This window comes from Lolium perenne, chromosome 2 (genome assembly GCF_019359855.2).
Source record: "Lolium perenne isolate Kyuss_39 chromosome 2, Kyuss_2.0, whole genome shotgun sequence".
NCBI classification, from domain to species: domain Eukaryota; kingdom Viridiplantae; phylum Streptophyta; class Magnoliopsida; order Poales; family Poaceae; genus Lolium; species Lolium perenne.
The window spans coordinates 183,525,386-183,540,839 of record NC_067245.2 but is presented as its reverse complement, the minus strand read 5'-3'; the positions used below and the strand labels follow the sequence as shown (position 1 = coordinate 183,540,839).

Below are 15,454 nucleotides of genomic sequence, written 5' to 3'. Positions count from 1 at the left end.
CAGGCCAATTCGTGATCTTCCTCTGCCGCTGCCTATCAAGCCTGCAAGGTATTGAGCACAATGGATAAACTTAGGTTCTATCGCTACCTATGATCAACAAGGGACGGAGGAGAGGCGGTCAGCGGCGGCGGTTCCGGGAGAGCCAGAGAAAAGAGAAGAGGGGAGAAAGAAGAGGCTCGGGCTGGGGCGGGCACGGGCGCCACACATAAGTGGATGTGTGGCGCCCTTTGATACGTCTCCGACGTATCGATAATTTCTTATGTTCCATGCCACATTATTGATGTTATCTACATGTTTTATGCACACTTTATGTCATATTCGTGCATTTTCTGGAACTAACCTATTAACAAGATGCCGAAGTGCCAGTTCCTGTTTTCTGCTGTTTTTGGTTCAGAAATCCTAGTAACGAAATATTCTCGGAATCGGACCAAATCAACGCCCAAGTTCCTATTTTCACCGGAAGCATCCAGAACACCCGGGAAGGACCAGAGGGGGGGCACTGGGCCCCCAGACCATAGGCCGGCGCGGCCCAGGCCCTGGCCGCGCCGCCCTATGGTGTCGTCGCCCCTTCGACCCTCCTGCGCCGCCTCTTCGCCTATATAAAGCCCCTGGATCGAAAACCCTGTACGATTGACGAAAACCACAGAAACCATCCAGAGCCGCCGCCATCGCGAGTCCAAGATCTGGGGGACAGGAGTCTCTGTTCCGGCACGCTGCCGGAGCGGGGAAGTGCCCCCGGAAGGCTTCTCCATCGACACCGCTGCCATCTCCACCGCCATCTTCATCACCGCTGCTGCTCCCATGAGGAGGGAGTAGTTCTCCATCGAGGCTCGGGGCTGTACCGGTAGCTATGTGGTTCATCTCTCCCATGTACCTCAATACAATAATCTCATGAGCTGCTTTACATGATTGAGATTCATATGAGTTTTGTATCACTACTATCTATGTGCTACTCTAGCAATGTTATTAAAGTAGTTTTATTCCTCCTGCACGTGTGTAAAGGTGATAGTGTGTGCACCGTGTTAGTACTTGGTTTATGCTATGATCATGATCTCTTGTAGATTGCGAAGTTAACTATTGCTATGATAATATTGATGTGATCTATTCCTCCTACATATGCATGAAGGTGACAGTGTGCATGCTATGTTAGTACTTGGTTTAGTCTGTTGATCTATCTTACACTACAAGGTTACTAAAATATGAACATAATTGTGGAGCTTGTTAACTCCGGCATTGAGGGTTCGTGTAATCCTACGCAATGTGTTCATCATCCAACAAAAGTGTAGAGTATGCATTTATCTATTCTGTTATGTGATCAATGTTGAGAGTGTCCACTAGTGAAAGTGTAATCCCTAGGCCTTGCTCCTAAATACTGCTATCGCTACTTGTTTACTACTGCTGCGTTACTCTTGCTTGTTTCTTGTTTTACTGCGTTACTCTGCTGCAATACTACCACCATCAACTACACGCCAAACAAGCTATTTTACGGCACCGTTGCTACTGCTCATATATATTCATACCACCTGTATTTCACTATCTCTTCGCCGAACTAGTGCACCTATTAGGTGTGTTGGGGACACAAGAGACTTCTTGCTTTGTGGTTGCAGGGTTGCATGAGAGGGATATCTTTGACCTCTTCCTCCCTGAGTTCGATAAACCTTGGGTATCCACTTAAGGGAAAACTTGCTGCTGTTCTACAAACCTCTGCTCTTGGAGGCCCAACACTGTCTATAGGAAAAGGAGGGGGAACGTAGACATCACCCTTCCGAGCGGCGCCACAGTTTCACTGTGTGGCGCGATGGGAGCAGCGCCACACATCCTGCCACATCGGAGTGAAGCACACATCAACGTCGACCGCGCCACGTCGGATGGACGAGTGACGCCGCTGGCACGGGCGCCACACAGTGAGCTGTGGCGCCGATGTGAGGGGTGCCACATAAAAGGATTAGATGGGTAAAATAGTTTCGCCGGAGAGTCAGTATGTGCTATACTTTCAGAAAAAGGTTATTTTTGTGTAAATCTCCAAGAAAACGAAGTCACGGGCAGAAGCCTATTCGCTGATTTCCTTTTTTCTTTTTGAGAGAGTGCCTAGGCCCATTAGGGCATCTCCAACGGGGGCACCCAAACCCAAAAACGGACGTCGGATGTGTCCGTTTGGGTAAAACCTGCTCCCAACGGGTCAACCCAACTTAAAAACGGGCAGGTGCAGCGTCCGGGCTGACCCAAAACTGGCGCAAATTTGGGAGACTTTTGGGGCGAGCCGGACGCACGCGGGCGTCCACTGTATCCGCTTCCTGGCCCATCTGACAGTGACACAAAATACAACCACAAGGCCCCCACCCTTCTCTCTCCTCCGTTCCCTTTTCCCCATGGAAACCTTTCTCACTCCTCGCCGGAATCGAGCTCGCCTAACCATGCTCCGCCTCCACCCTCGCCTGAAGGCCCCCGCCGCCGCTGCCTCCTTTTTTTCCAGCCCTATTGAAAGTCGCCGGAGTTGAAACGAGCGCCACCGGCCTCGACGCCGCCAAGCAAGATGAAGACGGGGCGGAGCTCGCCGTGGCTGGCTGCAGCACCACGGGCCGCTGCTGGCCGCGCGCCGCCACGACGCGAGCATGCGCCTCGACGCCGCCCCGTGCCACGCCTCGACGCCGCCCCGTCGCTGGCCTTGCCTCGACGCGAGCGCCTCGACGCGGCCCCGTCCGTGCCGCGCCTCGGGCCGCCCGTCGGCAGCCTCGCCACGACACGAGCGCCTCGACGCCGCCCCGTCGGTGGCCTCGGCACGACGCGAGCGCCTCGACGCGCCGCCCGTCGGCGGCCTCGGGCCGCCGCCCGTCTGCCTCGCCTTCCACGGCCGCGCCGCCCTGCCCTTGCACGCCACGGCCGCGCCCGCGCCGCCCTCCCAGGCCGTGCCCCCGCGCCGCCTCGCACGCCACGGCCGCGCCCTCGCCTTCCACGGCCGCGCCCCGTGCCGCCCGCCCCAAGCCACGCCGCCGCCGCAAGCCACGCAGCCCGCGCCTCGCCTCGACGACGCCCTGTGCCGCGCCACCACTTGCCACAACGCCGCGCGCACCAGCCGCGAACACCAACTGCACCCTGCTCACCACCAGCCAGCGCGGGCGCGCGAAGTGCTGCCACAGCTAGGTGTTGTTGCTTCTAATTTGCGAACGCGTGCACGCCGTGGAGCTGCTGCTTTTGGCCATGCGCTGCTGCGCGGCTGCTGCTGCGGGTGCTCGCTGTTTGGGCATGCCGGAGACGGGGCAGCGCGCGGCGATGGGGCTGCGCCCGCGACGATGGGCCTGCGGCGGCGAACGGGGCTGCGCCCGCGGCGACCGGCCGCCCCGCGCCTCGCCTCCCCTGAGCAACGCCAGCTGCTCCCAATTTGGGTCGTGGGTGCGTTGGGGAATAAAAATCGAGCAAGACGTCTCCGAGCGTCCGCGCGACATCCGGGTGTCCGGTGCACGACCCAAACGACCCAAAACGGACGGCCCAGCGCGTCCGTTTGGGTCGCTCGGTTGGAGAGGCCCTTATCGTGCGAGGATAAGCTGCACACTGAGGCTGAGGCGCTGGACGACGCGCCACTTGCTCCCGCCTTCCCATGTCGGCCGCGGTGCTCCCCTCCGTCGCCACCGCCCGGGAATCCGGCGGCGGCCACAGTGTTGCCCTCAACGCCGATCGCGCCGTTTCGCTCCTCGTGGCCTGCTCGACCGCCCGCCGCGCCTCCGAGCTCCACGCTGCCGTGCTCCGCGCGGGCCTCGACAGCGACCGGGCGGTCGCCTTCCGCCTGCAGCGCGCCTACGCCGCGTCCGGCCGCCTCGACCACTCCCTCACCCTCCTCCACCGCACCCAGGACCCCACCGCCATCTTCTACACCTCGGCCATCCGCGCCCACTCCTCCCGCGGCCTCAGCCTCGCCGCGCTCGCGCTCCTCTCCGACATGCTGTCCGACGGCCTCCTCCCCACCGCCCACACCCTCTCCGCCTCCCTCCCCGCCTGCCGCGGAATCTCCCTCGGCCGCGCCCTGCACGCGTACGCCTTCAAGCTGGCCCTCTCCGGCGACTCCTACGTCGCCACCGCGCTGCTCGGCATGTACGCGCGGGCGGGGGACGCCGCCGCCGCCCGTGCGCTGTTCGACGAGATGCAGCCGGACCCGCACGTCGTGTCCGTCACGGCGATGCTCACCTGCTACGCCAACATGGGTGCGCTGGATGACGCGCGCAGCCTGTTCGACGGGTTGCCCAACAAGGACTTCATCTGCTGGAACGCTATGATTGACGGGTACACGCAGCACGGGAAGCCCAACCAGGCTCTCCAGCTGTTCCGGCAGATGCTGAGATCGAGTGTCCAGCCTGACGAGGTGACTGTCGTGCTGGTCCTCTCTGCGGTTGCACAGCTTGGTACGGCGGAGTCAGGGAAGTGGCTCCATTCCTATGTCAACAACAGTCGACGCGTTCGACTCAATCTCAGAGTGGGCACCGCACTTGTTGACATGTACTGCAAGTGCGGAAGCCTGGAGGATGCGGTCGCTGTTTTCCATGGAATTGCTGACAAAGATATTGTTGCGTGGAACGCCATGATCAATGGTTATGCAATGCACGGAGAAAGCACAAGGGCACTGGAGATGTTTGCGCACTTGCGGGAGCAGGGCCTCTGGCCCACAGATATCACCTTCATTGGCTTGCTCAACGCTTGCAGTCATTCTGGGCTGGTTGAGGACGGCCGCAAGTTCTTCCGATCAATGGAGCAGGAGTACGGCATTGATCCCAAAATCGAGCACTATGGTTGCATGGTGGACCTTCTTGGTCGTGCGGGGCTCGTAGACGAAGCATTCCATCTTGTCCAGAGCATGACACTAACACCTGACGCTGTCTTGTGGGTGTCACTACTTGCCGCATGCCGGCTTCACAAGAACATGGCGTTAGGCCAGCAGATTGCAGACTATCTTGTTGCCAAGGGGTTAGCCAACTCGGGGATGTATATCCTCCTCTCCAACATCTACGCAGCTGTTGGTAAATGGGAACAAGTTGCGCAGGTGCGGTCGATGATGAAGGCTAGTGGCATCCAAAAAGAGCCTGGTTGTAGTGCCATTGAGATAGACCGGAAGGTATACGAGTTCGTTGCAGGGGATATGAGCCATCCCCGCACCGATGAAATATATGCCATGCTAGACAAGATGAATGGCCTAGTGAAGGAGCATGGACATGTTCCACAGACTGAGATAGTTCTGCATGACCTGGATGAGCCGATGAAGGAGAGGGCACTTGCGGTACACAGCGAGAAGCTTGCCGTTGCATTTGGACTGGTAAGCACAGAGCCTGCAGCGACGATCAAGATTGTCAAGAACCTACGGGCGTGCTCTGACTGCCATGCAGTGTTGAAGCTGGTATCGAAGATCACTGGCAGGAAGATTGTGTTCAGAGACAGGAACAGGTTCCACCATTTTGTCGACGGGTCCTGTACTTGTGGCGATTACTGGTGATCCCATGATGCGAACTCAAACTTTACGCAGAGTAAATAGGGCTACTGACATTTGTGCTGCTAATTGAGATACAGTGGTAATGTGTGAACTACAGTTGCTTTTACGAACTACGTTGGTGAGGGTCCATTTTACACACATTTAAATCTACCCCTGAGGTTGTCAACCATAAAATGGTGTGCAAGTATAAATGTCACTTAGGGCTTATAAAGGTTCGGAGATTTCCTTAAGAACTTTTTCTGTCCATATGTCAGTCATCATTTGTTTCTTAGATTGTGCCGGTAAATCTCAGTCGCTGCAGTTCTCTACTTTCCTGTGGTCGCACTCTCGACTTGTGTACTATTTTGCAACACTTTTGCTCATGCATCTGAGATCATTAATCTGTGAACCGCATGGGTATGAAAGCTGATTGTAACGACCTGGTAGTTTTCTTCGCTGCATGTTTTTCCGCGTCTTTTTGACATCATCATCATGCATATCATCTACATGGTTTTGACAAAAAAAAATTCAAATAAAATTATTCTGTTGTTTCCCCTCGCATATGGTTTTATAAAACCTTCCTCTTGTCTCTTCATTTAATAAAACATCTTTCTCACTTCTCAGTCATATTCAAGTCAGTTTAAATTTGGCCTGGTTTTTAAAATGGTTTAAAAGCAGATTTTAAAATAAAATGTGAAATGGAGAAACCATGTAGATAGTGACAACAAATTTTCTCCTGAGATAGTGACAACAAATTCATGATCTTTTATGGTTTTTCCTTTTTCTTTGCTACCTCACTAGGGATAAAGTAAATGCATGTGCTATTTTCATCACGTGACAAAAGTGATGATCTTGTTTGTTCAAGGTATCATATTTAATATTCAAACATTATGTCAAAGTACTTATGACTATGCTCCGTTAATTCTTAATACAAGATTGCATGGAGTTTTCCCTTTCTTGTGAGTGTAAGAGAGATGTGTTGCATCATCTCTATGTTAGGAGCCCATATGAATGCTTATCAAACATATATTGAAGTTCCACCAATATTATCTCATCAATGAATCGCTATTATCCACTACAACTTTAGAAAGAGAGTACACAAGTGAACCCATGAACCCCGGTCCAACTTTAATCATAAGAAATACCTTTCCATTGCATTTATCTTACTTTTTATTTGCAGTAGTATTTTAATCCGAAAATACAAAAATATTTAGTTACTTAATCACACACAAAACCCACAAACAACTATCTCTTTACCGCTTTCACATAGTTTGCTTTACTTATTTAGTTTACTTTACTACTTGTGTTGCATCTTTTATTTACTACTAATAATACGAAACCGTATGCTTTACAACCACAGGGTGGAGTTGTGGACACAAGGCATTACTTTACTTTGCAGGATGGCTATAAGAAGTGGAAAGGAGACAACTCTTTCCTAATTCCCTGAGAGTTCGATATAAACCCTCGAGTCACCCTTGTGGAGAAAATTCTTCGCTGACCACAACACTCTGCACTTGGAGTCCCAACGTCATCAGGGGCGTCGCCGGAATAAAAGAGGGAGCCAGGGCGGCGGCCCTAGAGAGGCGCAGCTGGGTGCTGCAGCTTGCGGTGTCGCAGGCATGGCGCTGCAACAGCGGGGTCTGAGCAGGCCGTTTCGGGCCTCATATGTGGTGGGCGGGCGCAGAGATGCGGTGTGCTGCGTGATGAGGACATCCCTACTGAACTACTACCTCCGCCACTTCATCATGATCGAGATGTTGCTGTGGAGCTCAAGTCCAATGAAGTCAGGATTGGACCCATTACAAGGGCTCGTGCAAAGCTACTAGAACAACAGGTGAATTCACTCCTAAGTGATACCGCTAATTTACATGTTAAGAACTTTATACTAACTAAGTCGTTGCAACTATGTATGATGAGTTACGAGGGAGAATCAAGCGTTGCACGGGAAGAAGAGGAGCTACACAAGGTGTTGGACGTGAAAACATTTCACGGATGCACGAGGAATGAGATAGAGACAAGCACATCAGAAGAGGAAGGCCTCAGCGGCACTACCACCGCATTACCAGCGACACTTCCGCCCGTGAGTAGTGGTACCATCGCCGATGCTAGTAGCACTGCCGCCCGTACCTAGCGGTACTGCCCCCGGGTCTGAACCATTTGGCCGAAAACCGTTTTGGGTCGTTTGTATCCAATTATTTCGTACCCCAGTCGTTCCGGATGCCTATATAAGCTACATGGACGCCCCTAAATTAGGTTTAGACCACGTTTAAGATAAACCCAAGTTCCAGACTTATTGCTATTGCATACAGCTGAAATTACAACACAAATTCGCATCGATCTGGTGTTTTGCTACTGAAAGTTTGTGTGATCTCCTGTTCCATTGAGAATTGGGAGGTTGCAATTTACCGTTTCATTGTCGTCAGCTACGTGTGTAAGGTGTGTGGAGTTGCGAATATCTGTAGAATTGAGAGCTATTGCATTAGCGATAAGATTGATCAAGAGAGTTCATAAACGTCATATATGTTCTCTTCATCAACATCATCATCTACCACTTCGCTTACTGAGAAGATCGGGCCACCCCTTATCATCTTGGTATCAGATTTCAGCGTTTCGTCGGTAAGCATCCACAAATCAACCATAGATTTAGTTGTGAGTGTTCATCCTATATAGAAAAAGAAAAAAAATGTTAGGGTTAGGGTTGCCATAGCTTTAGATTGCATAGATTTTAAGTTTTAGTTGTTGGTCGTTTTAGTTTTTGGTCTAATCTAGAGTCTGTCATGGTTTCTGCCGTGGCACAGTTTCTGCTGTTTTCTCTGCCATGACATGATATTATACCGCAAAATTCTGCCGTGAGCTTTATCGCGGCACGATTTTGAGCGTTTTCTCTGCCATGAGTCTGTCGTGGTTCTATATCGTTGCACAGTATTGGTCAGTTTTTTTGCCACGACACATTTTTCTTCCGTGGTTAGTTTTCATACTTATGTTGCTCTGAGTCCACATAGCGTAAACTTTGCGATATCTGTCAACCTTAGACACATCTTTTTGATATACGTGACTAGAAACTTACCTAAGAGACAAGTTTTACCGCTCGACAAGCTACTCGTTAGGGTTTGGTGCTCTGCAATTTATGTTGGCCGTGATACAAAGAGTTGTACAAAATAAAATAAAAATAGAAAATAAACAAAAAGAGCTACATAGTTGCTTCGTGTATATAAAAAAGTGAAGTATTCTTGCATATCTAGGTGAAGGCCTTGTTTACTTTCTGCACCTATAGTAGTGCAATCTTGTGCATGTTACATTGATCTTTGCTAGTGTCTCTCAAGTGCATTGCGACACCTTCATCCTCATAGTTACATTGCCACATACATCGCCTTTGTGTCAGTTTCATTGGGTATTTTATACGGTCAACACCAGGACTTGATTTTGGTGCATTAGGTAGCCTACCTACAGCTCCACCATATATCCCGCTTTGTCGTGTGATCGTTCTTATACCCTTGGTATTCGCTTCGCCACATCCGTGCACTAGTTCGTCAATCCGAGTTGGTAAAGAATACTAATTCACTTTGGAGAGGTAAGATTTACCTTTCTTATCAGTTTTGAGTGAGTTGTGAGATTACCACGAAATATTTTTGTTTTAGTGCACCAACCTACTAATCATGTCTTCTAGTGATAATGATGTTATGCAGCAGAAAAAGGATGACGCTGAGACGGTCACTTGGAGGGAGTATGAAGCTCTCTATGATAATTTGCAGCATGAATTCCACAAAGTAGCAGATGATCTTGCTGAAGAAATTATGACCGTTCACACCAACATAGACACTACTATTGTGACTGTCAATACAGTCAAGACACAGCTGACGGACATGCAAACAACTATACAAGCATTTACTTAATCTGTCGATTGTTTGCGCGTACTTGTGCAACAACAACAACAGCCGCAACATGAGGATGACGGAAGTATTCATGGTGATTATGACGCCGCACCTGCTGCTCATGGGGGTAGTGTTGGGCGTGGTGTTGCTGGTGGTTGTGGTCGTGGTTTTGTCCCCGTCGGCGCCCAACGTGTTCTTCTACAAGCTCAAGATGATGGCTTGGGTAAACCAAAATTCTCAATACCCACATTTGAAGGTGGTTCTGATGTTAAAGAGTGAAAGAGCAAGATCTATATCCCGTGTTTTGTGTGTTTGATGACAACACTTGAATGAATTTAACGGTACCCTCGCTGAACACGTCATGAACGGAAGACTGAAGCGTAGCTTATAGGTTTTCTGGTTTTGCGTGTGTGTCGCGAGGTGACATGGTTGGAGAGGAATACAGGAAAAATCAGTTTCTGTCTGACCGGTACTACCGGTACCAGGAGCGGTAGTACCGCTACCCTACTGGTACCGCCCCGCAGTACCGCTCTGGAAGATTGTACTGAAAAGTCCTATAGAGAGCTACGGTACCTTGAGCGGTACTACCGCTTGCCTCGGTACCGCTTAGGTACCGTAACGCAAGTTACGGCACCACCGTTGTGGTACCGCTTAGGTACCGCGCGAGGGTCTAGGGACTCACAGAGGTTATTGCGGTACCTCAGCGGTACCGCAAGCGGTCCTACCGCTGTGAGTCCACGTGGCTAAATTTGTGGGGGATTTCGAATTCAGAGCGGTACTACCGCTTGCCAAAGCGGTAGTACCGGTCGTGCGGGAACTGCACATAACGGTTGGATTTGAGGGGCCCTGTAAAAATGCCCCTTCTTTCCCGGCTCGTTTTTAGCTCTTCTCTCTCTCCTCTATTGTTGCTGAGCTCAAACCTTTAGGATCTCCCCACGTACCCAATCAATCTTGCCCAAATTCGGAGGAGTGGTGGAGGAGGCCCCGATCTATTGATCTACCAAGAGAGAATTCACCAATACCATCTAGTCCTTAGTGGATCTTGTTGTTAGGGTTCCTATGGTGGGATCTTGGAGGAAGTGCTCCTATGGAGGCTAGCTTGGAGTTGTGCTAGCCCCATAGGGTGTTGGGAGCCTCCTAGTGTTGTGGAGCCCGCCCCAACCTTGTGAAGGAACCACCGCCTTGACCGGTGCCTTAGTGGAGAAGGGGGAGTCCCTTTGTGGAGCTCTCTCGAGGAAGAAGGTGAGGCATTCCTTCGTGGTGTGGCCGCCTAGCCTCTTGTGTGAGGCTAGCACCTCCTCAACGCAGACGTACTCCCTTTTGTGGGAGAAACTGCGGGAAACAAACCTCGCCTCGTCTCTGCGCCCTCCGGTTGTACCGCTCCTTATCTTTACTATCATGCTTGGTTCCTTTGCTTGTTGCACTAGACTAGGATCATACTAGGATCACCTCTAACATCAAAGCTATCAACTTTTGCTTCCGCGTTGCACTAAAATTGAAAAAGGTTAAAAATTGTGTAGCGCCCATTCACCCCCCTCTTGTTCGCTACGATCCATTCAAAGAGTACCTCACATGGGAGCTCAATATTGAGAAATTATGGCGTCTACATGAGTATACTTAAGATAGGAAGATCAAGCTAGCTTCCTCTGAATTTGATGGCTATGCACTGCGTTGGTCGGATGGAGTTGTTCGTGCTCATGGAAAAGATGGTGATCTCCCCATTATCACATGGCGTACCATGAATGAGGTGATGCGAGCTCGTTTCATTCCCATTAGTTATTTGCACTCAGTTTTTTACAAGTTGACGCAATTGAGGCAAGGTGCTATGGCTGTTGATGTGTATTATATGGAGATGGAGATGCTAATGTAGCGTGCTCATGTCCGTGAATCCATTTAGATGGCTACGCAACGATTTCTCCATGGCCTGCATTTTACCATCAAGGGTATTGCTCGGCACCACCGCTACACCAATATGAATGAGCTAATGCATCATGCACGAGAAGCTGAATCAAAGTTTGCTGAAGAGGCGCAATTCAAAGGGCGCACTACAGGGGTTGAGTATAGTAAGGTTCCTCTTCTGTGTGACAATGAGAGTGCCATCAAGATCGCCTACAATCCAGTTCTCCATGGCAAGACGAAGCACATTGAGATAAGGAACCACTTCATTCGAGATCACACTGCTCGCGGAGATATTGTTCTATCCTTCATTGGCATCAAGGAGCAATTGGTGGACATCTTCACAAAGCCCTTGGATGAGCAGCGTTTTATTGAGTTGAGGTATGAGCTAAATATCATTGATCCGTTGAACTTTGCTTGACCATCGTGCGCACATACCACTCTTTAGCTATATGTCTAGATGAAAAGCACGCATGAACATAGGGGGAGCGCGGTTTAAACTTATTGAGCTATCCCTCCCCCATAATTGCATAAAGAAATCTCAAACATATGATATTTGTCAACTAAGTGACTAATGAGCTTCATGTTGAGTTGTAGCCGTGAGTCCTAGATACATCTACGCGACCTCACACTACTATACTCTTACACAGTGGCTTCGGCCACCAACCTCCTCCTTGAGGAGTTTTTTGGTTCTTCTTGTTTCTCTTTGACTTTCTTTTTTTAAATTTTCTTTTGCCTTTGGTTTCTCTTTCTCCATGTTCTTTGTGGAAGTTTCATCCAAGCTTGGTTTCTCATGTTGACTCTTGCACACTTGGTTGAGTAGTACCTTACCGGTCCTTGCAGCGCTAGCATGCTTCTTCTCTCCTTTTGGTGTTCCGATGCCAAAGGGGGAGAAGTTGATCTTTTAGGACGGGTATTTGCATGGGGACTTTCGTGGTAGCCTATTGGTCTTCGTTGTTTATCTCTTGTTGGCTACACTAATTCTATGGAGGCACTTATTGTGAGTTTGGGTTTTCTCAAGGCAAAGGTATGAAAAATTCACCCAAATCTCTTTGCATGATCATGTGTTGCCTCCATAGTGTGCATATGCTATATGAACTTGTTAAAATATCCGTGTTGCATATGTGCTTGATTTGTAAAATCTAGGGGGAGTTATGCCTCTAGGATGTGTGCATTTGTATTCAAATGCATATTCCAATTATGCACACGTCTAGGGGGAGCTCCGTCTAGCTTTTGCAAATCTAGAACCTTATCATAATATCATATGCCATTGCAAATTCTTATGTTGTCATCAAACACCAAAAAGGGGGAGATTGAAAGAGCAAGATCTATATCCCATGTTTTGTGTGTTTGATGACAACACTTGAATGAATTTAACCGTGCGCAAAGATTGTCTTTGGTAGATTTGTAAGTGCACGGTGCCCTCGCTGAACACGTCATGAACGAAAGACTGAAGCGTAGCTTATAGGTTTTCTGGTTTTGTGTGTGTGTCGGGAGGTGACATGGTTGGAGAGGAAAAGAGGAAAAAACAGTTTCTGCCTGACCGGTACTACCGGTACTAGGAGCGGTAGTACCGCTATACCGCCCCGCAGTACCGCTCTGGAAGATTGCACTGAAAAGTCCCACAGAGAGCCTTACGGTACCTCTACAGTACCTTGAGCGGTAGTACCGCTTGAAAGCAGTAGTACCGCCTCGGTACCGCTTAGGTACCGTAATGCAAGTTACGGCACCACCGATGTGGTACCGCTTAGGTACCGCGCGAGGGTCCAGGGACTCACAGAGGTCATTGCGGTACCTCAGCGGTACCGCAAGCGGTACTACCGCTGTGAGTCACGTGGCTAAATCTGTGGGGGATTTCGAATCTAGAGCGGTACTACCGCTTGCCAAAGAGGTAGTACTGGTCGTGCGGGAACTGCACATAACGGTTGGATTTGAGGGGTCCTATAAAAAGGCCCCTTCATTCTTTGCTCGTGTTTAGCTCTTCTCTCTCTCTCCTCCATTGTTGCTGAGATCAAACCTTGAGGATCTCCCCACCTACCCAATCAATCTTGCCCAAATTCGGAGGAGTGGTGGAGGAGGCCCCGATCTATTGATCTACCAAGAGAGAATTCACCAATACCATCTAGTCCTTAGTGGATCTTGTTGTTAGGGTTCCTATGGTGGGATCTTGGAGGAAGTGCTCCTATGGAGGCTAGCTTGGAGTTGTGCTAGCCCCATAGGGTGTTGGGATCATCCTAGTGTTGTGGAGCTCGCCCCAACCATGTGAAGGAACCACCGCCTTGACCGGTGCCTTAGTGGAGAAGGGGGAGCCCCTTTGTGGAGCTCTCTCGAGGAAGAAGGTGAGGCCTTCCTTCGTGGTGTGCCCGCCTAGCCTCTTGTGTGAGGCTAGCACCTCCTCAACGCAGACGTACTCCCTTTTGTGGGAGGAACTGCGGGAAACAAACCTCGCCTCGTCTCCGTGCCCTCCGGTTGTCCCGCTCCTTATCTTTACTATCATGCTTGGTTCCTTTGCTTGTTGCACTTGACTAGGATCATACTAGGATCACCTCTAACATCAAATGTATCACCTTTTGCTTCCGCGTTGCACTAAAATTGAAAAAGGTTAAAAATTGCGTAGCGCCCATTCACCGCCCCTCTTGTTCGCTACGGTCCATTCAAAGAGTACCTCACATGGGAGCTCAATATTGAGAATATATGGCGTCTACATGAGTATACTGAAGATAGGAAGATCAAGCTAGCTTCCTCTGAATTTGATGGCTATGCACTGCGTTGGTCGGATGAAGTTGTTCGTGCTCATGGAAAAGATGGTGATCTCCCCATTATCACATGGCATACCATGAATGAGGTGATGCGAGCTCGTTTCATTCCCATTAGTTATTTGCACTCAGATTTTTACAAGTTGACCCAATTGAGGAAAGGTGCTATGGCTGTTGATGTGTATTATATGGAGATGGAGATGCTAATGCAGCATGCTCATGTCCGTGAATCCATTTAGATGACTACGCAAAGATTTCTCCATGGCCTGCATTTTACCATCAAGGGTATTGCTCGGCACCACCGCTACACCAATATGAATGAGCTAATGCATCATGCACGAGAAGCTGAATCAAAGTTGGCTGAAGAGGCACAATTGAAAGGGCGCACTACAGGGGTTGGGCGTTTTTCCTCTAGGGCGACACCCTCCGCCGCGCCATCAACGCGTCCCGCTGATTTATCTACTTCATCCAACAAGCCGGTCCCCAATGTGTCCAACACAAAGAAGCCCGCACTTGCAGCTAGTGGAAGTGGTTCTAGTATGTCTACAACGCGTAATCGAGACATGGCGTGCCATACATGTGGTGGCAAGGGTCACTTAAAAAGAGATTGTCCTAATTGCAAAGTGATGATTGTTAATGAGAACGACGAGTATGGGACTGGAGATGATGCTGATCCGCGTGGTCCAGATGATGATGACTATGACAGTGATGGTGTTGATGCCTTCCCTTCACAAGCACAAACCATTGTTGTCGCACAGAGTGCTCTTAATGTTATGCCAAGTGTGTCAAGTCAGTGTTGCAATTTGTTCCAAACAAATGCACTAGTTGGTCCCGATAAAGCTTGTAGAGTCATTATTGATGGTGGAAGTTGACACAATCTAGCAAGTAAGGACCTATGTGCCAAGCTAAAATTGAAATATCTACCGCACCCGCATCCATACTATATTAAGTGGTTAAGCGACAATGCTGAGATGAAGGTAAACCACATGGTGCGTGTTGATTTCGAGATAGGACTATACAAAGGTTCCACTGAGTTTTATGTGGTTCCCATGATGGTGTGTCACTTATTGTTGGGCTGGCCATGCCTCTATGACTGTTCCGTGCAACACAATGACCGCGCTAACACCTATCACTTGGAATTCAAGGGCAAGAAAGTTAACTTGCAGCCTATATCATCACAACAAATTGTCAATGAATCTCGTCATAAAACTAAAGTGAACTTGGAGGATGCACCTCACTACAAGAAAAGTTGCCATGCGCGACGAAGGTGAAGTCGCGCCGTGGTTGCTGATGTGCCATGGCCGATGATTTTTGATCTCTCTGTGGTGCATGTCAAAACTTTTTTTTCTCGTTTTTGAGGCCACCTAGCCCGACGAAAACATCCAAAACGTCGCGTATGGTGGCCCAGGACGTGTTGCATCACGAATTCTCGGGTTCATCGGCCGATTCAACGCAAATCCGCACCGCCCAGGGATGTA

At 49.7% G+C, this 15,454-nt stretch overlaps 1 protein-coding gene across 3 annotated transcripts; it reads left to right on the top strand.

The window, feature by feature from the left end:
- Window positions 1–3,509: 3,509 nt before the first annotated feature.
- On the top strand, window positions 3,510–7,787 carry LOC127334071 (pentatricopeptide repeat-containing protein ELI1, chloroplastic). 3 transcript variants are annotated; one of them, XM_051360486.2, is made up of 3 exons: window positions 3,510–5,685; window positions 6,813–7,286; window positions 7,377–7,787. In XM_051360486.2, exon 1 carries the CDS (start codon window positions 3,596–3,598, stop codon window positions 5,474–5,476), a length of 1,881 nt encoding a protein of 626 aa, XP_051216446.1. In that variant the 5' UTR covers window positions 3,510–3,595; the 3' UTR covers window positions 5,477–5,685; window positions 6,813–7,286; window positions 7,377–7,787. The 3 variants fall into 3 exon arrangements, with proteins under 3 accessions (XP_051216446.1, XP_051216445.1, XP_051216444.1); XM_051360485.2 differs by having other exon boundaries at window positions 7,370–7,787; XM_051360484.2 differs by having other exon boundaries at window positions 6,813–7,787.
- The last annotated feature ends 7,667 nt before the right edge of the window (window positions 7,788–15,454 follow it).